The sequence below is a fragment of the Melanerpes formicivorus genome, unplaced genomic scaffold (assembly GCF_026170545.1).
Source record: "Melanerpes formicivorus ecotype bairdi unplaced genomic scaffold, bMelFor1.0.p_v2 SCAF_5, whole genome shotgun sequence".
Classification (NCBI taxonomy): Eukaryota; Metazoa; Chordata; class Aves; order Piciformes; family Picidae; genus Melanerpes; species Melanerpes formicivorus.
Window position 1 is genome coordinate 34,898,826 of NW_027142357.1, and position 25,588 is coordinate 34,924,413.

The following is a 25,588-nucleotide window of genomic DNA, read 5'->3' on the forward strand; positions in this document are numbered from 1 at the left end:
CACACATACACACACACCCCAAAAAAATAGTAAAACCAACAATCACTGGAGGAATATTTAAGTCTAGCTTTAGATGACAACAATGAAGAAATTAAAGACCATATTCCCTGTCCAGAAGTGAAAGTGCTCACCTATCCTGATAGGCTTGATTAGATTAAGGCAAATTTGGCAAATCAGTATTTTTGAACCACTTCAACTTCTCTGCCTTGCTTTAAAGAGGAATCAGTAACAAATCCAAATTACAGAGTTACAGATTCATGGATTATATTGGGTTGGAAAGGACCCGCAAAGGGCATCTTGTCCAACCCCCTCCAGTGAGCACGGACACTCCCAACTAGATCAGGATGCTGGGAAAGCAAGTATGGAAACAACAGGAAAAAGAAGGAGTTGTTGAAATGGATATTCCAAATAGAATAGAATAGAATAGAATAGAATAGAATAGAATAGAATAGGGTAGAGTAGAGTAGAATAGAATAGAATAGAATAGAATAGAATAGAATAGAATAGAATAGAATAGAATAGAATAGAATAGAATAGAATAGAATAGAATAGAATAGAATTAACCCGTTTGGAAAAGACCTTTGAGATCATTGAGTCCAACCTATCATCCAACACCATCTAATCCACAAAACCATGGCACCAAGTGGCCCATCCAGTCTCTTCCTAAACACCTCCATTGATGGTGACTCCACCACCTCCCTGGGCAGCCCATTCCAATGGCAAATAACTCTTTTTGTGAAGAACTTCTTCCTAACATCCAGCCTAAACCTCCCCTGATGCAGCTTGAGACTGTGTCCTCTTGTTCTGGTACTGGCCATGCAGGAGAAGAGATCAACCCCCACCTGGCTACAACCTCCCTTCAGGTAGTTACAGACAGCAATAAGGTCTCCTCTGAGCCTCCTCTTCTCCAGGAATCAACTTACTTAAATCAGTAAGATAGAATTTTTCATTTAGTTTTGCAAGCAGGTCTACAAGGTTTAAGAAGAAAACCTTAAAACACTAGAAAACATTTTTAGGAAGTAAGTATGAATGGTCCTGTAAGACAAATTAATGGAGTTTTTCTTTCTGTTCCCACAACTAACACTGTAAATGGACCTTTTAGACGTTAGAGTTGCTGAGAAGTATTATAGATTTTACACTAACAGTTTAATTACTGGCCAAAAAACCCACCAAAAAACCCAACATCAAAACACCACCCAAAACCAACCAACCGAAAATCACACAACCAACTAACCACCAACCAACTAACCAAAAATCCAGTGCTTTCTTTTTCTTGTAATAGGCTATTTCCCAAGTTGCAAAGCCAAGTATGCCACAGCAGAGTCACTGATATTGATCTGTATTAAAGTACTCTTTTGGTTTGCATAGAATTCAAATTATTGGCCTCAGATGTTGTGACTAATTCTGTGCTAGCTGAGATCCTTTTCTTGCTTTAGAGAACACCTAACGATAAATGTTCTGTCTCTTCAGCCTGCAGATCGGTGCCTCTATTCAGGTCATCCTTACACAAATATTAATCCAGTGAGCATGTGGCTTCCTCTAGTCAACTCCTGCCATTGCCTGGAGGAGCCCAGGATTGCAGAGCTTAACCTTTGATATGAAAATGGCTGCAATTCACTGTTATTAGTGCATGGGCACATCACTCCTATTAGGCAGCGAGGTATTGCCTAGAGCAGGCTACATCTGTTTCTAGTCACAAAGCAGGATTTGCCAACTGCCACTGCAATACTGAATACACCCAGAGATGCTGCGAGGCTGCATGCGCCCTTTCTGTCTTCAGCATCCCCTGCCTTTGTTATCTAATGTATAAATGGCAATTTCTACTTGAGGGCAGTTTAACTGATATGACATACTTTCTACAGATTGCCTGTGTTTTACTTACAGATCTTACATAAATGCATTTTTACGTTTTGGGGTGTTTTTGTGTGTTCAGTGATTCTTACATGGTATTATTTGACTCCTTTTCAAGTCAACTAAATACTTGCAGAAACTTTTTGAAGAGACAGACCATTTCAGTAAGTTCCAGCTAAGAGGCAAAACTTATTTCTGCTCCTTTGGTCTTTGTGATACCTACAATATTATCCTTGGCAAGCAGAGCAAGAAAACACCGAAAACAAGGATGGAGCAACTGCTGCTTTTGCAAGGGAAAGTACCAAGAGCCCCTTCAAAGTCCTGTGTATTTTAAAATACCGCGGCTGACACCTTGCATTTCCACCAAACTTAAATCCCAGTGAAGCCAGAACCGACTGTGCTCCAGCAAGCCGTCTGTCAGCTCTTCACCCGGGCTGTGGAGGTCGGCGCTGTTTGCAATGGCTGCAGCTCCCTCTCCTGGTGGAAAGCCAGAGCCAGGGAGGCCACCAGCCACGCAGGGCCCAGCATCTTCCCAGAGGCACTCACACCATTTGTGTTACACTTAAAACAACAATGGAACGAAAGGAAATTGATTTTAGTAATACATTGTGAAACGTAGTGAATAAACCAGACTCTGAAATTAATTAACCAGGAAGGAGGAACACAGGCTTTGAAAGGCAGACAACTCTGACCAGAGGCAATCGGGCTCTCATTACTTCTGGTTCAGGAAGAGGGAACAAGTAGGTTGATTTTTTTTCATTGGAAAAAGATTTGTTGAAAGTGTCAGCAATTTTAAGTCATAAAGAATCACGAGATTCATAAAAGTCTTAAAATACCAAACATCTACATATTCAGAAGCTTGAATCAAACAACAACAAAAGAGTAATAGTTGGGAAACAAGAAGAAATTTTAATTTCTTTTCTTTGAAAAAACCCACAGAGGATAAAACTGCAAAGTTGTGAATAAGGACATTTGGCCTAATGAAGTGTGAACAACTAATGAGGTCCAAGAGCATTAAACTAGGCTTGTAAAGAATTTCAATAATTATTATTGATGCTAAATACCACTAATGTCACTGAATTTCTGTGAGGGCTGTATGATGATGCTTCCAAGGAAAAGGAGCTAGACAGCCATGTATAAATACACAGCTTCACAGAGAAGACAGCACAGAGGTCAGATTGTTTATTTCTGGTTTAGGATATTTAATATTGAAAGAGACATTTTTAAATAGTGAGGCTGCCTCTCCCTCTCTGCTTTCTAACTGAAGCACAGAGAGATGTTTTCATAGATGTAAGGACCCAGAAGTTGGGAAAGACAGTTTAGCCTTTTGTATCTCATCTTTAACACTTCATTTATTACTAAATATCATCTATTTTTGAATGACCTGGGTCCTTCTGCAACAGCAGCCTTCCCAGCTGCTGGAGGCGATCACAGAGATTCATCATGTCAGTGACAGAAAGCACTTCCATGCTAGTGGCAGTACATTGTGCTGCCATCTGTAAGACCCCAGCTCAAGAGCAACCACAGGATTCCCCCTCCTCTCCCATAAAAACAAGGTACATAGTGCAGATGTTAGGAGCTGGGCCTCTGAACATGCTGACCTTGCTCCTTTTCAGAGGGCTCCCTGCTAGCTGATTAATGGGGCAGCATTAGTATCAGCTGTGGTGCTGACCACAGAGCCAGGATGGTGGTCTGAGACTGAGTACCCTGGCAGTGATGAGAGCCAGGAGAGGTAAATGCAGCTCCTGGGAGAGATGCAGCAAAAGCACAATTTCCTACAGTCATGGTTTGCTGCCATAACTGCATTTTCAGCATCCTACAAAGAGAGATGGAGATTTGGATTCCTATTTTCAGCTTCATTTCAGTCAGCTCAATAAAGCATCATCACCCCAAGGTCTGATCTCCTCTTTCTTCCCAACCAAAACCTAGCACCTACATTAAAAGTCTAAGTTTGAATGGAAGACCAAGAAGCTGAAATTACATACAAAACACCTGGAGTTTGTAAAAGCAGGTCAGAATTTTTCTACTGATTGTAATACAATTTCAATCAAGATAATTTCTGCACTTCAGCATGTCCACCTCCACGTGAACGCTCAAATTTGGTTACACGTGATGAGGAGAAGAGGCAGAGATCTTTTCAGAGCTGGTTACTTTAGAAGTTCAATTTCAATCTGGGAAAAAGACTGGTTTGCACTTCCTGTGGTTTTGTGAGAGGCTGTTATGTACAGCTAAACATGTGACATTTAAGAAAGTTGTAACAAGCAGAAGTGACTCAGTTCCTAGTAGCAACGGGATATCTTACTGATTCTGCAACTTTTTTTTCCCACCTTTCCTTTTTACCTCTTCCACGCTATTTTAAAACTTGCAGTCTCTACTCTTTTACAGGAAAAACTGTTTGTGAAGCAAGAATTGTGCTGATTGCATCAAAACTCATTAATATAACTTGTTTTTCCATTATTAGCACCATCTGAGCCTGTTGAAAGCCTTAACCAGGGCTTTAATTTTTCCACAGAGAGCTTTAAATTAATTAGTGGTTTACATGCTAACAAAGAATCTGATACATTCATAAATCAATCTGATGCAGAAGGATTACCAGAGGGTGGAAACCTATTCAGTGGGGACCTCACATTCACTTAACATGGTGGTTTTTTAACAAAAGGGTGCAGGTGTGGAATAGACGGGTACCAGGAAGAGCCCATGATAATCACTTTGCATCACTTAAAAACGCAGCAGGACACATGGTAAATCAGAGCCTAGGGCCCACCCTAAGTGAAACCCATGTAGATATAAAAGGCAGTATCATCCCACTTTAACCTTCACAGCTAAATTGTCAAGAGTGCCACAATTGCTTTTGTGTAGGTTACAGGCCACTGAACTAATGGAAAATAGAGCAGAATTAAAGGACTTGGATGCAGAAGTACAAACTGAGGTCTAACCTATGTAAATAGAGGTGTCAAATAAATAAAATATGCAACATTTTCTTGGGTAATTATTAAATTAATCCAAGTCATTAAAACATGACATAATTGTATACACTTTTTGATTAATTTTAGGTTTTTAATCTTGTTTCTGCTAATGTAGCAAGTAAACTGTCAAGAGAACTCTGTCACTGTGTTCACTGGTAAGAAAATTTGGCTAAAATGAACACTTTATCTTGTCCCATGTCCTAATGGTACAAGGTCACACACTCCCAGCTTAAAAAAACAAACCCAAAAAATTAAAAATGTTAAAAATTTGATGACTAAAGCAGTTTTCAGTCTTTGCCATGTTTTGGAACAAACTTGTCATCTGTTTTGAAAGCTGCTCATTGTAAGAATGGAATCCCTGTCACCACAGACACCTGCACAGTCTCCATCAAATGCTGTAAGAACTGTACACATATGAAGTGATCATCATTTTCTTTACAAAAAGGTAAAATCTCTTTGATGAGTCAGACTCAACATGACTGAGAAAACTGCAAACATGCACATCATGAAATTAAAGGCCATAAGTGACAGGAAGAGCCACCTGGCAATCCAGTCTCAGTGCTGCTGAAACTTTCAATAGATGAATTGGCAGTAACTAATTGTGCATTCTGGTAATGAATAATCAATATTTACTAATGGTGGTTCCTGAAATAGACACCTGAGCAACTGTCAGATAGTTACAGTCTGAATTTATTCAGTTCTCCTAATTCAAGTAATTTATAAACACATACTCACTCCACCCTACCTGTGAGGTATCAGATTTTCCATATGATCATATGGGTAATAAACATTTATCTTGAAAGGTACTATCTTCTGTAGTACCTTCCAATAATTATCTACTCCAAATCATAACTCAGTCATGAAAAATGTCACTCTGGGTCATATTAAAAAACACATTTCTTATGGGGAGCACTGTGAGACAGCTCAGAAAAATATCTCCTCATAAACATGGATTTCATCATCACTCACCCTACATTATTTGTACAGATGTACAAAGACATTTTTGGAGCAAAGACATCACAGAGTAAGTAGCTTCTACAGCACATGCTTCCTATTTATTTGTCATTATTGACTTCATGCACATGTCCACCTCACTGCAGCAGTCCCTGTGACGCTGTGAACCTGAGCACCAGGAGGTTTTCCCACCCATCACTTCCAAGGCACAAACGCAAAAAGGCAACAGCTGGTTGAAGGTTATGGCAAAGGCTAACTGACAACCCCCCACGCAGAGAAGCAAAGCCTAAAGAGTATATTCTCCCCTTGATTTGTGCTGGGAAGGCAACAGGAAAGAGCATCCACAGATTTCTCACACTGTGATCAAAAAGGTGCCAAACGGGAAGCAGGAAGGCCAAGGCAAACCCACAGCATCATGTGTCACTCTAGCATGGCAGCAGCAAGGCAGCACAAACAGGGACAGAGCACACACTCCCTGCTGACTCTGCTCACTCAAAAAATGAGTGTGGGTTGACAACATGGCCACCTTTTACCCTCACAACCTATCTGTGACTTCAAAACCCAAGCAAGATATACTTACCTAAAAGAAGCAAGAAATGCTCTCAGGTATTACATGAGCTGCTACTCTGCAAAAGGCTTGTGTAATGCTTCAAGGAGTTCCCGGGACACCAGGTAGCAGTGTGGTCACATGGCTCCTCGTGCTCCCTGCCCAGCATCATGCCCACCACAAACACTGCTCTCCATGAGACTGAGCAAGCCATAAATGCTGGCATTAAAGGTGGCATGTGCTGTCACCTGTTCTCTTCCCAAATGAAGGAGGCAGTTCACTAAGAATCGTCATGCTAATCAACGAGTACAGCAAACAAAACAGAAAATGGGAGTAAGTAAAGGCGATTAGCTAATTAGTGATTAAATAAAGCCAAGGCCTGTCACTGCCGGGGGGGCTGCAGGGGGTGCCATCCCTTTTATCCAGAGTTGCAGCCGGTGACAGCAGGGCAAAACCCCTCAGGCATCCTGCAGCCGGCTGGTACTACTGCCTGGCCTCCTGGTTGCCAGCCTCACAGGACTCCATGCTGTCTCCAGGGGGATATCCATCACACCAAAAAGAGCAGCACATGGGATTCAGTACCCTGTGGGCATGCTGCTGCCTGCCAGCACTTCTCTGGAGGAAGCTTCCCCATTTGCCAGAGGCTTGCTGGCTCAGAATCCTTCACCGAAATTTCATTGTGAATTTTTGTGAAGCATTTGCTCCGAAATTGGTACTTACTGTAGGCCTCTTGCTGCTCAGCCCAGCCTACCTAAGTTACTTCACCCCTGGCCTCCTCTGTGTTCAAATACTCTATCTCCTGGACCCTTACTACTCTCAGACTGTTCACAGCCAAGCAAGTTTATTAATGTTAATTACTGACTGCTGTGTTTCATATTAAACTCTCCATTTCTGAGGCCTCACACACAAAGAAGTTTCCATACATCAACAGCTTCAAAGCAATTGTCCTTGGCTGCAGCTGCAGGATAATTCTAGAAATCACCCCTTGGGAAGGAGGGGGAAAAACCACCTAGTATTTACCCTGGGGGAAGACTGCACCCCTAGAGATCTACCTGCCAGCTCCTAATGTGTTACAACACTCGGCCTCTCAACAAATTACACAAAATTACACTCAGTTAACAGGACGATGTGATTAATCCTGCAAGCCCAATTTAAACAGTGAAAGAAGTATCTGAGCCTCATGAGATGAGACTACAAGGTGGGTGCACATACAAAAAGCTCTAGAACGCTAATCAATATTGCTCATTTCATAATGCCTTGGATTATCTCACTAAGTATGTTTTACACTCAATAAATTATTGCTATGCCTCCAAGGGAAAGCTAGTTTAAAAAAAGTAAAGGAAACATTTAAAATAGAGTAATAGCTCTTCTCAGATTTTGAAATTTGTTTATATTGAAAACTGAAATGCAATTGCACATCCAATGCCTCATCTCTGGCATTCTTCTGCAGGCAAAATTCCTCCAAAAGGCACTGGGAATTTTCTCTCTGTCACAGACTCTTGGAATGCAGCTTAACCCGAGAAAAGTTTCTTCCTCCAGGACTTCTGCCCCAAAACACACAAGACATTACCCAGTGGCCAGTCTTTCCAACTGCTTAAAGCCCATCTTGAAGACTCCTGGTGGTCAGCCGGCTATTCTGCAGACCCAAGAGCAGACACACTGGGGATAGTGTTGCAATAGGAGAGGGCAATAACTGTCATGGCATACTGGGCAAGGAGTTGGGGCTTGGGGCAAATCAGCAGTGTCTGCCTCATCCCCTCTCCTTCCCTTCTCTACAAGGCATTCTGAGCCCAAAAGCCTGTATCCTAGCAGAGGCCCCCAAAAGGTACCCCTCAGTTCTTCTGCAGCCATGTGTAGCCACAGTGAGAGCTATATATTCATGGGAGGTTTCTCCTACTGTCACTTAGGTCCCTACAAAGCTCATTTAATTGTATTAGTCACTAATTATGATTTACAAAATGCACTCACTGGAGGCAGTTGGGATTTTAAAAAACATTCCATTCCCCAGAGACCTTCTACAACTTCTCCCAACTAAGGTAAACAAACTTTGGACCAAATTCTTCCACAGCCAACTATGCAACTCACTCAAATCAGGAGGAATTTCACAAGTATGTTTGAGAGTGGTTTGGGATTTAAGGTTTTTGAATGGGTCTACTTTATCCCATGGAAGCCTAAGACATTTCATCTGGAGATCAGGATGAACAAACTCCTTAACAGATGGGAAGAGTTCCTTAGCTATTAAGTAATTAAGCACACTCAGCACATGTTGGCTCCTAAAGAAAACTGTTTTGAAGAGATAAGGCACTACATAAATTGAGATTTATGGTTAACCAAAAATCTGCCATTTCTACTTTTGCTCACAAGCCTAATCTCATAAATTGCTATATGGAAAATAAAGATAGAAGGAGCCTTACATGATTTACAAAACTAGCAGACTGAGCCTTTTTCAAGCTTCCATGCTTCTGTTCTTCCATTTTTCTGCAGTTGGCTAAGATAAACAGGCAAGCAAGTCTACCACATTTTGATCTGAAATTGCCTGTGCTTGCCCTGCTTCCAATTCCAGTAAGCATCAGCAGCAGGAAAAAGGAAAGAGCTTTTCTCTACCATGGTTTTCCCAAGACAGCCAAGATACAGGCTTGAGTTTCCTCCGATTTATGAATACATCGTTGGCAATCCATCATTATGTCCCAGGCAGTCTTAGTGCTCCAGAGACCATCTTCAGCAAGACAAAATATACCTATGACCTGAAGTAGTAAGACAAAAATTGCAAAGCAGCAAGTTGCCACAGCTTACCATTGCTCCTTCACTCTTACTTTGTGCAACTTCTCGCTGCAGCCGAGCCACAGACAGCTTCTCCCTGTGGAAAGAAAAGCGTGTGAATAGCAGTTCATTTTTCACTGCTTCCCCATCAGGGTGGCATTCCTGCACATCACTCGGGTAACCCTCCTGGCAGACTCTGCTCTCCTACCCACCTTCTTCTGCAATATTTAGTGGCTCCATTACTGTTTCATGTTGTGTTAGTCTGACAGAACTGTCAATAAATCAACTGAAATCTTAAAATCATTTGCTCCATTCAAACAACAAAGTAGCTCATCACGCTGGCAATATGGAAACAGACCGTGCAAATCAGATTGTGTTATTTATTTTCCTACGGCCTTGCACATCAGCTTTATTCCACACTACATTAACACAAGCTGGAAGGCTGTTAGATCATCAATAAATGTGTGCATAAAAATGAATCTAAAAAAAATCTGTTCTATTCCTAGACATACTGTGCTTCATTTTGCAGGTCCTGAATTATCATTTTTCTTAATTAGCTTATTTTCATAGAATATCCTTACTCAAATGCTTGGCTTGACTTAAGTAACAATTTGCTTAGCTAAGGATCTGGTAATCACAACATACTTTCACATGAAAAATGTTACAAAAGGAATTAAAGTAGAGTAAAAAGTAAAGAGGTTTTCAGAATGTATGGACTGGCAACACACAGTTAGGTACAGAGTATGTGAATCACAAAACCAAGACAGTGGAAGGTGCTGCAGGAATCCACCACTGCAGAAGGAATATGGGAAGAGAGGAATTTGATCTGTAAGCTCAGCAAAGAAGAAAATACTTTACAGAACAAGTGAGACTTAAGCAATCTACTGTAATTTAAAAAAGAAAGATACCTTTCCAAGCAGACTACTTTTAAAGAGGAGTATCTATTTTTGAAACAAAAGCACCCTGCAGAAATGTCAAAGCAATTTATCAGTCTAAGCAGATCAGAAGAATTTCACACCAAAACATAAAGTTTTCAGATAAGTAAGTTATTTACAATGATCAACTTTGGAAACTTCAAGAAAAAAAGTATTTTAAAATCAGAACATATCCTTTATCAAGTTTGAATTTTTCCATTTACTCATGTTTTGCCTGGAAATTCTACTCAGTCTAATTGGAAAGAAAGGCCTGAATCATCCCAGTGCAGCATCCTAGCACCGTTCAAGGACCAGCAGGATCAGCCTTGTGCCACTTGCCTAGGGCTCCAGCTACAAGCCCACCAGCCACACTGTGATAGCCCAATCCTCTGTTGTCTCAAGAGGGTTGGATGAGATGATCTCCAAGGTCTCTCCCAACCAGATACATTCTGTGATTCTGTAGAACAATGCATGTGACAAGACCGGGTGTTAGTCCATAATGACTCTCAACTCAAAACACTGTGTGTGGCAGGGGAGGGCTGATACCCCTTATGGACTCCATAGTCTCAAACAAGGTGTGATGCACCTGGTCTTGAACAGACAGGGTGATGGCCTTAGTAGCTATGTAGGGGAGTTGCTGACTTAACAGTGGGAAGAGATAATTCCTACAGAAGCAGGAACTCCTTCTTTAAAACCACACTTAACACCACCAGGTGACAGACACTTCATTGCAGGGGCCTGGTGCACACCTCCCTTTGTGATTTGGACAGACCATGACACCCTCACCCTCCCCATCCCTTTCCAGAAAGGTATAAAAGGACCACAACTTCTGGGATCAACATGTTGCACCTACTACAGAAGATCCTGGTGGGATGTATACCCACCACTGAGGGACGTGGCTAACTCTGTGAGAACATCACTGGATCCAGGAGTGGTGGTATCTTCTTTTTTTTCTCATACTTCGTAACTTTTTGTTTTCACTGTCTCTTTCTCCCCATTCTCCCTCTGCTCTGGTCCAATCTAATAAACCTAACTCATCAGCCATTTGGTGTCATTTCTCTTTAATCTACTACAAGGGAATTTTTGAATCTTAGTGCAACCTCTCCCATTGCCCAGGGCTGGCTCAGGATACTAGCTTGTGACATTTTAGTTGGCATAGTCAGCAGAAACCCCTTCCTGTGTAAGTGCTGTTGAGACTAGGACTTAGAGGTTTTTCTCAGGGGAAAGTTTTACTGGAGGACAGGGAAGAGAGACCTCTGCACCCTTAATTCTTACTTGCAGCCCCACAGACCAAGGTTCAGCAATGCTAGCTTGCGATCCCCATGGAGGGGGTTTGGCAGCTTTGGTTTGAGTCCTCGATGAAGGGGGTTCACCAGTTTTATTTTCAGCTCCACTGTGGGGGCCTCAAGAAAAAGAGGAGTTTAATCAGCTGAGCGTGAGTTCCCTGGCAAATAATCAGGATTGCCCATGTCCAGCTTGATTTTAACTCTCCCTCTTGTTAGAAATGTTGACAGCAGTAATCTTTGCTGGTTCAGGGATAGTGCTGATGGCAGCACAGAAAAATAGATGTGGTGTAAATCAAATAGAAAGTAAAAAGAAGAGGGCATTAGGGGAATTGGTTGAGGACTTGCAGGCACTACTTGAAACTGAGTGGGTAAAACACCTGCAAGACGAGATGCTTGCAGATGTCTACAGAGCCAGCTGAGCAGTGCTTTCATTAGGGAGCAAGAGCTGTGGTTAAAACTGGCCAAGTTGCAGCAGGGGTCCTTAAAGAGTGATTGTGGATTCAATGTTACAGATAAAAAGCATGAGTTAGTTGCTAGGGAAGTTGTCATCATCCCTGGGCTGGAATGGAAGAAGCAAAACCTTTGGAGGTCCCTTCCAACCCAAACTATTCTATGATTCTATGATCACCCTTCACCAGTTAAGACCATGTTCTTCCTTGTGAATACACAACTTTAGCATTTGTTCAATGTGATAATTACATTTATCACTTGCTCAACAGTTAAGTTTTGTTTTGCTAGTGGAAATGTACATGTCATCATTTTAATTGCTGGTTTGGATGACACACGCCATCCACCTTCCTTCAGTCATACTGAGCTCAGGAAAGAAAACCTTCCTCCTGTACACTGCAGTGAAGCAGACAAAGTCTTGAAAACAGACCTGCCTCCTAGCCCTCTTGCTACAGAGAAGAGCTGAGGCTGGAAACTCTTGTCCCCCAAAAAAACCTGCAAAATGCCTAGTCATGGGTGAGGGAGGACCCAGTGGCTGAAGATGTCCCCAGGCTCTGTAGCTGTTCTTGTTTCTCTCATCCAGCAGGAAAAGCTAAATGCTCTATAACAGTTTATCCCAATTCTCAGAACTCTTGTCTGCTGAGGAAGGAAGATATGCCCACACTTGCCTACTTACTGCAAGAATGACAGAACTCATGTCATGTAGCCATAGCTCAACATATGCTTTGATCACTAAACTGGTCCTCCCCTTTTGGCAGAAAATGTTGTATTTAGATTAAGTGTCCTTAAGAGTCACCTGCCCACACGTGCTTGCAGTACCGCCACAATACTCCAGGCACAGCTGGCTAGTGGAATTACCAGATTAATAAAAGGCATTGCCAATGTTGTGATTCATAAACATGTATGATATTGAAACCACCACATATTGGCAAAACGAGAGACGACGATAGCACAGTATCAAGGTCCTCTTTACTAACCACTGAGACTGGTGACGCCACAGCACTGACAGCCTTAATGCAGGTACCCTAAAAGCAGCTACAAAAAGATGTGTATTGCCCTCCTTCTTCAGTGCTGATGCTATCATAGGCATATTACAGAACTGGTTAATCCTATTTTAAGGATTTAGTTCAGTTGCTGGAAACAGCCCATTGCCTTTTTCATCGCTTCAGTGCCCTAATATGTCTCAGCGGAAAAAGCTAGGATACCCTTTGAGGAGGGTTTGACTTTTTAATTGAAAAACAAATGCCTAAAGAATTTTATGAGAAAAGATAAAGAGGGAAAAAAACAAAACAAAACCCTAAACTATCCACAAATCACTTCTTCCATGCCCTTACTGCCAGTGGTCTGCAGAGATTTCAGTTAGTCCGACGTAAGGAATACTCCTACTTCCCTCTCTGTGTTATTTACAACATGGAATCAGTCCCACATTTCTGGAAGCATGGAATTTTATCAGAGTAAATTCCATTTAAGCTCCATCCATAAAGAAGGCTCCTCCTAACTCTAACCTCTCTGGGTGAGGATCCCAAAGGTTCTGAAAGGACTTCCTTAATGACTTCCTCTATGAAGGAGAGCAAAGACTGCTATTTTCATAGTGTGTTCGCAACGCTGCTGGTATTAGGAACAGAATTACTTTTCAATAGAAGATGAAAAAGAAACATGAGTATCATGTATGAGGAAAAAAAATTCAATAGTGGATACAGAAGAGCCACCTGTTCCAATGGTATCTGAAAATGTCAACTTTGAAGCAAGCAAAGTTGATTTAGTTATTTAGGTGGGTTGGATTGGTTGATGGGTTGGACACGATGATCTCGAAGGTCTCTTCCAACCTGGTTTATTATTCTATTCTATTTATTCTATAACTCTGTGCTCCCACTTCAGAGAGGTCCTAGAGCATCTTCTCCCTCTTGACTTGATTCCGCAGGCAATGGAGACAGCACTTATAGCCAGACCATTGCAGATAGTGAACTTCAGCAAGGTGGGATGTGAGGCAGAGGCCTAGAATGCCTCTGGACCACAGACATTCCCAAGATCCTTCCGCAGAGTTTTATTTGTGATGTACTTGGCTCATCACCTGCAGTGAGCCATTTCTCACCACCTCTGCTCAAATGTATGCTGGTACAACGGTTGTGAAATGTGGTCAGAATCCTGTTAGGAGCCAACAGCATTTAACAGCAGTTGGAGGTTTCCATAAAAGACACAGGACAAGAGAGAACAAGGAATTTCATGTCTAAGCATGAACAAATAAACCTATTTGTTACTATCCACCATCGCAGACCGTTTTGATTAAGACAGAACCTTGAGCAACTATTTTGAGCCTTCATTTTTTAACACAGTGTTACGATTGGATAAGCATTTTGCTGTAACTGAGCTGTGAAAGTAATGAGCTTTTAGCTGCTTTAGTATTACAGATGTTTCAAATGCAAAGAGTATTTGACATGCAGCTTCAAAGTTTATCTTGAGGTTTTTTTTAATCTTTGGTTTCTATAGAAAAAAAATCAGTAGCATTACTTTGTTGCTATACAGTTTTATTTATTTTTAATCAAGCATGTTTCGTCCCTTATAGCATGATTAATTAACAAAGTTAATTAGCAACCTGCAAGAAAACAAAATCTTCTGAGGATTAAAAAAACTGAACAATGCTCATCGAGAAGTTCTCATGTTCGCTTTTGAAAAGCCACCAAATGATAAAAGGTTTACAGAAGGCACAGTTTATGCTCTTAAGTTTGAATATTTGCATTGTAAGTGGCAAAATTCCCAGCCAAGCACTTAGCAAAGAGATAATTAAAGGAGCCAAACAAGGATTCAATTATATCCTTTTCAGATGAAACCAAGCACACAAGTAGTCACTGTGTGGATGGAAGCAAGATACATTTCACGTCTCACTATCTCTAGTAGATATTGCAGTAGCTTGCTCTACAAAACAACAGTATGAGGAAAACCCATTTAGTCCCAGAAAAAAAAAAATGTGCAAAATAATCCTACAAGTTCCAAACTCTCCTTAAAACAAAATTTCTCCTTCACCCTCCCTTCCCATAGGTTCAACTCATTCAACTAGCAGACAGAAAACCCACCCCTGTATCATATGCCAGCGACATCTAACACAGCTTAGGGCTTCACTACAGAACTGTGTTCCTTGAACTCCTCCCAGTCCACAGGAATAAAGGCAGAGTAGGCAATGAAATCACACGCCCCCACCTGTGACACAGTTTTGAAGATATGCTAATACTGTTCCTGATCTGGTAACAGATATCCTTAGATCAAACAACACAGTGAAAGCTACACTGGATGTGTGAAAGATTCCCTTTTTCTTCATTTCCCTTCCTGATAGCGCTATTTTACATCAATACAACAAAACCAAAGAACTCCAGCAGAGAACTTCAGCTTCACAAATTTTGAAATAAAATGTTAAATCATCTTTGTGGGTGACATGGACAGTGGCATTGAGTGCACCCTCAGCAAGTTTGCTGATGACACCAAGCTGTGTGGTGCAGCAAACACGCTGGAGGGAAGGGATGACATCCAGAGGGACCTTGACAGGCTGGAGAGGTGGGCACAAGCCAACCTCATGAGATTCAAGAAGACCAAGTGCAGGGTCCTGCATCTGGGTTGAGGCAATCCCAGGCACAAATACAGGCTGGGCAGTGACTGGCTGGAAAGCAGCCCTGAGGAGAGAGACTTGTGGGTGCTGGTTGATGAGAAGCTCAACATGAGCTCTCAGTGTGCACTTGCAGCCCACAAAGCCAATCAGATCCTGGGCTGCATCAGAAGTGTGGCCAGCAGGGCAAGGGAGGTGATTCTCCCCCTCTACTCAGCCCTGGTGAGACCCCACCAGGAGTACTGTGTCCAGTTCTGGAGCCCCTATTACAAGAGGGATATGGAGGTGCTGAAACACGTCCAGAGAAGGGCCACGAGGATGATCAGAGGGCTGGAGCACCTCTCCTATGAGGACAGACTGAAGGAGTTGGGGCTGTTCAGTCTGGAGAAGAGAAGGCTCCAAGGTGACCTAATTGTCGCCTTCCGGTATCTGAAGGGGGCCTACAGGAAGGCTGGGGAAGGACTGCTCAGGATATCAGGTAGTGATAGGACTAGGGGGAATGGAATGAAGCTGGAGCTGGGGAGATTCAGGCTGGATGTGAGGAGGAAGTTCTTCACCATGAGAGTGGTGAAGCCCTGGAATGGGTTGTCCAGGGAGGTGGTTGAGGCCCCGTCCCTGGAGGTGTTTAAGAGCAGGCTGGATGAGGCTCTGGCCAGACTGATCTAGTGTGGGGTGTCCCTGCCCATGGCAGGGGGGTTGGAACTGGATGATCCTTGTGGTCTCTTCCAACCCTGACTGATACTATCATACTATGAAACCTCAGATTCAGAAGATCTTAGATACAGGGTTTTGCTTCTCTGTCTAACACAGATATTACTTAAAATAGCTCCTGGATAAAGTATGAAATAAAGGATGCCTCTAAAATGTGCTGATTTAGCCATTTGCCAAGATCTTAGTGGTACAGAATCCATACTTGTTTCAAATAGTAAACAACAATTTTACTGTTTTAACAAAGAAAAACAATGTTATGGCTTTAATGAGGAACACAATCAAAAATCAAACATCACTAGTCTGTGCAAAGAGACACAAGCCTGGCTTCCCTTGGCTCCTGGTTTTCCAAGGAGGTTTCCCAGCTAAATGCTAACCAGGCTTGACCTCATTGAGTCTACAAGATCTGACAAGGGAACAGCCGAAGGTGGAAAAGCTGGAGTGAGCTAGTGCACCTCTTTCAGCTCCTATTGCAGTCGCAGTGGTTAGCGATGCTGCAACCTTCCTTCCTACTGAAGATCATGGACAGCAGAGGCATTTGGTGCTTTGCAAACATCAGTGTCGTGTGCGTTTTGAAAGTGTAGTTTAGAGTTGCAAGGGTTAAACTAGAACTGGCAATAAAAGAGCCAGCTTGCAAAGAAATATTTATTGCAAACTTAAAGCAAAATACAAGCTTTATTTAAGTATTTTTACAGTAACTCCAAAGACTGGAGTTACAGCAACTGAAGTACTAATGCTGTCAAGAAAGCAGCAGAATAGATAGGATGAGCCACCAGTAAGGCACAGACTCACACTTATTGCTCAGGTATTTGTGATAAAAGATAAGCATACAGAAAACATAATTTACATTAAACTTCTCTTCTAAAAGACATGATACTGCCAAATCCAGGCAAACAAAACAGGTAGTAACTTATTTAAACTGTATTTTCATTGAGTGAAATTAACATTAAAGGAAAAAAAACCCATAGCATTATGACTCTGATCTAAAACAAGTATCAGCAATCCCCAGGGGCTCCTCCCCAATTTTAATGTATATGAAATCTGAAGCAGAAGTGCAAAGAAGACCATCTAGTTACTTTCCAGAAGCACACAAATGATGCCAAATACAAAAACACATATCATGGAAGAAGTCATGGCATGACACAGGGCTGCATCACGTACCCTGGTCAGAAAAGAGAAGGCAAAGAGAGGAGGCAGAGCCGTCATCATAAAAGCCTTTGGCAAAAGAAGTGGGGCAGAGCCATGGCAAAGAAATTACAAAAGGAAAGGTTATCAGGAGTCCATGGAAGATTATCAAGGAGCTGTTTTGATGACAAATGACTCTCTCGGCACTGGCACAGCAGCGGGGGTCAGATGGACACTCGAGCATGGTAATTCTCCTGTCCTAAGCATGTGCATGGGGACAGACGGCAATGCATTTTCAACAGAAGCGTCTTCTCTCATGTTGGTGATCTTTACTACTTCACTGACATTTATTGTCTTGCACACTGAAATTATAGGTGCAAGCCCACACACTTCAAGGATCCACTGGTATTTCTGACTGTTTCAAATATATCTATTTTTTAATGTTGGGGTGTCTCCTTCCAGTATTAGAGCTGACTCCACGGCACAGCCCCTCTCCCAAATTCTGTACATGTTTGGGCCTATAGTATCAGACATAGGTGGGGAGGTCTGTACCCAAAGGTGGGTATTTTTACTCTTGAGATGGTTTGTAGCCTTAGAAATCTAGAAAAGCCAAAAGCTTTTTAAATCAAACCTTTAAATAACATTCATTAGTAACTGCTAAATAACCAGAATGAGAATAAATTGAGCTACCAACCCGCCCTTTGAACTCCTTGACAAGACATGGAGATGACACCAACCATCACAACCAATGCAGTCTCTTGATTAAGCAAAATACAAGCAAAAAAAGTGATTCCTTCCCAACTACATACACATTCAGTTGTAGGATAAAAGATTAATGCCTGTATGACACAATGCCAAATCACCAGGATAATTATGAATTATACCAAGCAATCATTTCACAAATCTCCTGGAACATCTCACTTATGGCCATTATTCATAAGATAATACATTCAGCTGCATTTTATCCCCCCAGATATAAAGATTCTGAAGCCTTTTTTTTGGGGGGGGGGGCGCCAAGATTCCAAGTGGCAGAAGAAAATGGTGGGGAGGGGGGAAGCTGAACTGTTTCTGAAACACAAAAATGGAGGAAAAAAATTAGCATTTCCTAAAAACTTCTAAAGTCTGTAGATAGTAGTGCGACAGATTTACAAATGTAATTTCAAAGTAAGTCCAAACAGTAAACAGTAACAGACAAGGGAGTTTAACACCTGACTATGCAGTATCAAGGGTGAAACATCAAACACCTAAGAGTAAACAGCACTGCAGCATTGAACTCTGAAACAGCTTAGAGGTGTAGGTTTTGACATTATAAATTACATCACCTATGCGTTATGTAAACCTTGGATTTAGCAAAAAGCACAGTTAAGGTTTTGGCAAGGAGAAATTCTGCACAGATTTGATCCCTCTATGAACCTTTTGAATCAATACATCCTATGAACTACTAAAACATTATTATTATCAGAAATGGCACATTAACCATAAACCTTATTGTCTCTGTTCTGCAATCCACACCACAAAATACCTAGCAAAAGCAGTCTGACAAGTTCACACTGTTGCAGTTCAGAATTTGTTACCTAAGTGACTGATTTATCTGTTTAAATGTTACATTAACTGGAATATTTGTATTTAATGCTGTATTATTTCTGCCAATAAGCTGCAATACAAAAAGCATACAGTGGGAATTTGTACAATTAGGCAAGCTGCCAAGTTCTCAAACAACTGCCATCATGGAAAACCTCAGTGTTCAAACAGGGAAAAAAAAAAACCAAGACTAAAATAAAAGGCAATTTGGAATTTAAATTCAGCAAAAGAAACTTTAAATTACAATACAGGTAGTAGTTGCACACAGATCCCTATCCCTTACTCCAAGAATGACTGCTTGCTCCTCTTTTGAGATGCTACTTTGAAATACCTGAAAGCATCTGTTTAATGGAAGCCCTAAAATGCTCTAAAATAGTATAAAATTTCTTTCTTTCACAGCATTTTTTCTAATTAGAACAAAATAGTAGTCTGTATCTTCTTTTTTCCCTGCAGCATTTTTATGGCCTTTTCCAGTACAGGGCAATGTGACAAGCAAATTTTACACTACCGCCTTTCCCTTCTGGTACACTACTAACTCACCTGTAGTATATAGTCCAGCAGGTCTACTTCTTTAAATGGGACAGTAAGACAGAGAGAGGATGCTAAAAACCTCCCAATTTATCTTGATAGTGCAGCTGGGTTCAGAGTGGGGTAGTGAAAGAGGCACAGCGTCATTGCTACGTAACAGCTTGGCCCATGGGAGAAACACAATAGTTTGAGACACCACCTTTCACCCCTTCTCATTTCCAATGCACACAACTGCCATTCTTCATTTCAGATGCACACAAGATGGGTCCTCCTCCCCAGATACACCTGTTCTCATTGCTGGAAGTATCAAAGGCCAGGCCATTTTGACCGTTCAGCCTAGCTGGCAGAGGCCTGGCAACACATCAGTCACCAGCACAAGAGAGATACGGCTAAAGCAGATGTCACTTTCAAAAGAGTCAGATTTTGCTTTCTGTGACTTAGTGAAATTGAAAGTAACAGCAGAGATGTGAACACAGACTTCCTCTCAACATAGCCATTGAAACACTGTTTTAAGGAACATTCAAGAAAGGAGAGAGCAAACCCTGGAAAGAAACCGCTCTGCATAAGGGTACTTTTCACTTCTTGCCTTCCATCATTAAGCACTGCTGCTCTAGATTTAAAACCAGCGACTGTTGTAGCTTGTGCACTGCATCACCATTGGAGATCATGTAGCTGTTTCTTCATGATTTAACCACTCCTAGCAGCATATCTAGTATCTAGGCTCTTAGTTTGTATTTTGATTTTCATTTCTAAGCTCAGTCAAGCTGTTCTCTGGACTAGATGGAGTCTCAGTTATGTTTCTGGTAGGGATCTTATGCATGGCTTTAACTAAAGGATCCTTACAGCACAGAGATTTACACTATTTTTCATTATGCTGTTTATTCATGCTGGGTCTTTTAAAAAAATAATTATTATTTGGAATCCAGAAGATAACATGTGATGAATCCTCTGATTGCAATCCAAACACAATTAGCTGTGAATTCTTTTTTTCACTAAGGCTGGACTTAAGAAGACCTTGGAAAATGAAAAACAAAAGAAGAAACAAGCAAAAAGGGTTTTCTTTATGCAGTGGACTTGGAAGTTGAGCTAACAAATCCTCTAATCACTGGTTGCTCACATACATTATTTCTCTGGGGATTTGTCACATGGAGATGATGTGCTGTGGAAGTTCTTTTGAAAGAATATGCATTTCCCCAAAGGATTTTTAATGAGAATTTATTGCTCATGAAAGATTCAGGATTGGCAGCACTTCAGTCTTCAGTTAATGATCTTTGTTTATTAACATAAAATGCATCACACTTAACAGGAGTGTTGCTTTCCCAACCAACGCATCAAAGCACAAAAGAATTCTCACTTCTTCAGTCTTATCCCCTGAGGCTGTCTAAGAGGGTGCTAGCTGAAATTTATAGGGTTGTCCTCTACAAAAATTAAGTCAGAACTCTTGTTTCAGATAAGCCTGAAAGTTGTGGACACATTTTTTTTTTTTTTTAACCAAAACCACTCAGACATAAACTAACAGCAAGCAATGGCAGCAGACTGCTGCCAGACTGATAGTATTTCTCATAGTGTCTATTCCTTCCACATAGACCTTTTAGGGGTATCAGAAGATCTTTGCTTACTCCTAATCCTGACTGCTCTTAAATTCCATGGCTAACATTCATGCAAAGTGCTGATTCCACATCCTGACAGAAAATTAGCACCTTTTAAAACTCGATGAATTTCCAACAGAGTGATGATGGGTATAGGCAACTGGGTCTGTACACCAGAGATCCCAGAAACACAGCACTAAGCCATCTCTTGTATTTCTATAGAAAGAAGAAGGTTGAAGTGTATTTCCTCAGGAAAAAAAAAGGAATAAATAAAAGGAAGAATAAACAAATGCACAACTGAAGAAAAATGGGATGTAAGGAACAGAATTCAAACACACTGTTTAGACACTAAGCCAAACACAATTTGGACACCAGGCTCAACCAATCTCTGATCTTGCTGTTCTCTTCATAACTAGCTTTCCTTCTGCTGTGTCCAAGTGATACATCCAGTTCTTATTTGTTTGTGAGAATGTTTAGAAAGATTTTGCTCCCTTTCTCTACAAAGCTTTTAAGTTTTGCGCTTAAAATTCAAAGACGACTCTGATTCTGCCTCATTACAGGTTGGCCTCTTACCTCTGTCTTCTACTGCTTTGTTCCCAGATCATCACAACACATTTCTGGTATTCTTTGTGGTCTTTTTTTTTTTTCGGGGGGGGGGGGGGGGAGGGGGAGATGTTAGACAGCATGAGAGGTTTTATCCATCCAGAAAGGATGCATTTTTATCCATTCAGCATGAAGACTTCGGGTTTTTTTCCTAGGTTGGCACTTACTGTTCTTTCTCTCTCTGAGCAACATTTATTGCACATTTTGTAACTATCCAGTCATCATTCATGTCCTGTTCCAACTGAACATTAAAACACCTTGGGAAAAAAAAAAATACTTTTGTTTGTTTGGGGTAGGTTGTGGTTGCTTTTACTTTTGTTTTGGTTTGTAGTGGTTTGGTTGGTTGGTTGGGATTTTTTTAAATGCTTTTGTTTTGTTTGTTTGTGGACAAGAAGCAAAATCAAAGCAGTTTTATTCTGTTTCATTCACTGGACTTCTCTCTCAACCTTTTTTCTTTACACAATTGTTCAATACCAAACATATTCTGGTACAAATTGCTAGCAATCTGCAGCAACCTTCCACTCAAGGAGAAAATACAGAAAAGAATCAAAGTTGTTCAGAAAGAATACTTTTCTTTGCTGCTTAAATTGGGGGTTTTGTTGTTGTTCCTTGTAATTTCATTTTGTACTCTCAAGAATAAGAATACTACTCTATTAAAACCTAGCAATGCTGCTCAGTCAGGGGAACATATTTCTGCTGGGGACAGTCTTCATTTTAAGGCTAGTGGCAGATGAAACTTGGATCAGGCCCCCAGACTGATGTTTTTTGCTGCAACCCATCCTTGTTTTCCTCTACCAGCTCACCCAAGAGATAAGAGAATTTCTCATGGAAAATCAAATAAATTGAACAGTGAGATGCCACATATACCTTTGGGTACAGCAGAACAAGAGCACTGATTTCCATGGGCATTACCTTCACACCTCTAGGCTGAGTATTGGGCACTAGGATTACAGAGCAGTAACACACAGTACTTTGTAGTCAGAAAATCATCAGAATGCATCATTATATGACAAATCAGTCTATCATATATATATATACATTTAAAAAATATATAGATAGTCTCTATACAAGGGAAACCACATAGCTCTTGTATTAGCATCTCTATATTTCCAGTGGCTGATACAGCCTATAGAAACCACAGAGGAGCCAGCAGGTGCTCAATGAGAAAATGTAGCAGAGGGAGTGGCGTTAAAAATTCATAGACTCACAGAATGGTTTAGATTGGAAGGGACCTTTAAAGGTCATCTAGTCCAATCCCTCTGCAGTAAGCAGGGACATCTGTAACTAGATCAGGTGTGAATGAATGCATACAAGACCAAAAAAAAGTACTTTTCTTTTTTTTCTTCCATACACTTTGAGGGAACAACCAACAAGTGCGGAGGAAAAAAGGCGACTGATCAATATGGAGAATGTATGCTGAAAGACATGAAGCATATGCCATATTTACAGCACTGCTGTGAAATCAGCTATTCAATTTTACATGTGTATATCCATTATGCCCTTTTGGTCAAACATAAAATGGATGATTTGTACTTCAAGAGCAACAGGTCAGTCAATGATGTGCAACAGTTGGCCCTTGGGCCACATGCAAACAGCCACCGGCACAAACACATCACTCACAGCATGCTCTTAGTGTCAATATAGACCCTGGAGGCACCTTCCAATAGGAGTCCCAGCAAGTGACATAAGTAAAATTGGTATTTTCTGAGAGCATTCATCAAATGCCTAGATAAAATGTGTTTTGGATGTACCATTAGGCAACAATTGCCACTAAGTTTGTAGATTCAGGAATGTAGTCCTATTTGTTGACTGCAAATACTTGAAAAGAGAAGGAAATTCAGACTTTTATACAAATGTCTGTGAACTTCAAGCCACCTACTAGTTTTGTGGGAAGGGGGGTGGGGGGCAAGAAGAAAGTTAATAACAAGGATTTTTTTAGAGTGATACCATAACAAATTCCCTTGGAAAAGGTTATAAACTGCAGGGCTTCCCTCAGTTCTCTCCCCGTCTAGGAAGTGTGTTTCAGAATCCCTTTAACAATATAACCTCCTCTAAACCATGTTCCACCATGCCAGAAAGAATAAAAAAAGCAGCACGTTGAATATCACTTTGAAGTATCCTTCAGTAATCCAACACACAATTTCATATTCATGCAGTCTTACAGCAGTAAAATCAGTTCCATGCTAAGGATAAAATTGTTTCTTCTATCACTCTGTCTACAAAAGAAAACTAGATAAAGGCAGTGGCCTCTGGCTGATTATATGTTTTGACAAATTAGATGATTAACTGAAACCTCAAACTCAAGCTTCATTATCTCAGTAGACCTAAAAGAGGAGAAGAAAAGACTTGGTTTTGAAAGGATGCAGATCTACAGGGACCCCAGCCCAGACTGAGCTACTCAAAGAGCATTATTTGTACTGAATCAAACAGCAGCTCGCATGCACATGGGCTAATTTTAATATAGAAATTAGAGTTGTCACTTTAAATAATGGGCATGGCATATGGTAATATATGCAAAATGTTTTCCAACATGTTCAAGTAGAGATAGAGAAATTAAGTTATCAATGACAGCTTTACCATGTAATATAGCAGTCTAGCGTTTAACAACACTGCAAATGAAATCCAGAGCACATCAGACATATCAGTGGTGCAATGACAGCATTTCTTTGTGTATTTATGAAGCCATTTAAATTCACATATAGTCAAATCACAACCTCAGTGGTTGGCTAGGAATGCAACAGGGAAGACCGAATAGCAACAGGCACGAGATCCTCCTGTTTTGATCATGTTGTTTTACTGAGCTTGGTTAAAGAGCTCATACACGATGGCCTAAACCTGCTTTAGTAAAACATCCTTAAAACCTGCTCTCTGGAATATTAAATGATAAAAAGTTATCAGATGAAACTTGGGTACTTATCGTTAGAGCTAGTACAGTTCAAAGTTAGGCCAGAACCATCACTAAAATTGTCTCCAATTACTATAAGAGCAAACTGCCCTCACTTTACAAGACAATCTAGAAAAACAACTCCCTGTTCAAAACCTGAATCAGGGAAACAAACACCTTCAAGAAACCGCAGGAAAACAACAACAACAACAACCACCAACCTCTCGGGGACTTTTGAATTATTTTCCCCAAAGACATCAGCCAGGCCTGATTCATCACCAGCTTCTCAAAGCTCAAACAACATCAACTTCAATGAAGTCCAACTTCAGCAAACAAAACAAGTCATTCAAAAGGTAGCAGATTAAGAGTTAGCATTTAGGCATTTACAAACAAATGTATATTAAGAAATACTTCAAAGATTAACTGTCTGAAGTATCAAAACATTTTCAGCAGTTCAGATGTCAAATAGATACTTAGGCAAATCTGTGTTTCTCCAGTTTCCACATCAAATAGCATGTTTTGAAACCAATTTGATGTTTCAGTAAAGCTCCTTGCTATTTTTTTACTGCAGAAAGATTCCAGTATTGTATCTGGGTAATGAACTGTGCTCTGAAATGACTTACTATAGTCATCACTACATCACCTTTGGAAGGAAGTAGAATAAAAATCACACAGAGGACTCACGTAGCATCATCACAAGTATTGCTTCATTTGCAGAACCTGGAAAGAGTCCATTCCAAATCAAGGTATTGATTATTTCAAAATTTAATTCCCCAGTCAAAAGCTACAAGAAGGAAATAAATCCAGTAAAGGGCATTAGCCAATTAAGTAAGTGAGTCTAATCTTGATTTTAAGTTACTTTGATATTAGAGATCATAAAACTAGAACCCTGTTAATAGAGTAGGAAGAAAAACAGCCATACATAAAGTTGGAGATAAAGTCTGTGAATAAATCTCCTGCATCATTAGGTGGCCATGCCTTTAGTTTATATAAGATCAAAACCAGCTGACAGAAAACACATACATGGGCATTTTTACTTTTTGCTGTTTAAGCCTAAGGTACACTTTTACCTTAAATTTGAAGGATCAGAATGAGGCTGCAGTAAGCACCTACTTTAACAACCACCGCCAATAATTCGCAGTTTTCTTAGAGAAAGCCAACAGAAGCATTCACCTCCATACCCAGGGTTCATTAGCAGAATTATAGCTGTGGCTCTTAACAGTGTTTTACAAAACAAAAACAAACCCAAC

At 40.8% G+C, this 25,588-nt stretch overlaps 1 protein-coding gene across 7 annotated transcripts in view; it reads right to left on the reverse strand.

Moving 5' to 3' along the window:
- NCKAP5 (NCK associated protein 5) overlaps nucleotides 1-25,588 on the reverse strand; it is a 531,557-nt gene that overhangs the window by 219,705 nt on the left and 286,264 nt on the right. For all 7 annotated transcript variants that reach the window (XM_068139093.1, XM_068139094.1, XM_068139096.1 and 4 more), the window contains one exon: nucleotides 9,112-9,175. In XM_068139093.1, coding sequence (XP_067995194.1) covers nucleotides 9,112-9,175 — 64 coding nt within the window. The remainder of the gene's footprint in view (nucleotides 1-9,111; nucleotides 9,176-25,588) is intronic.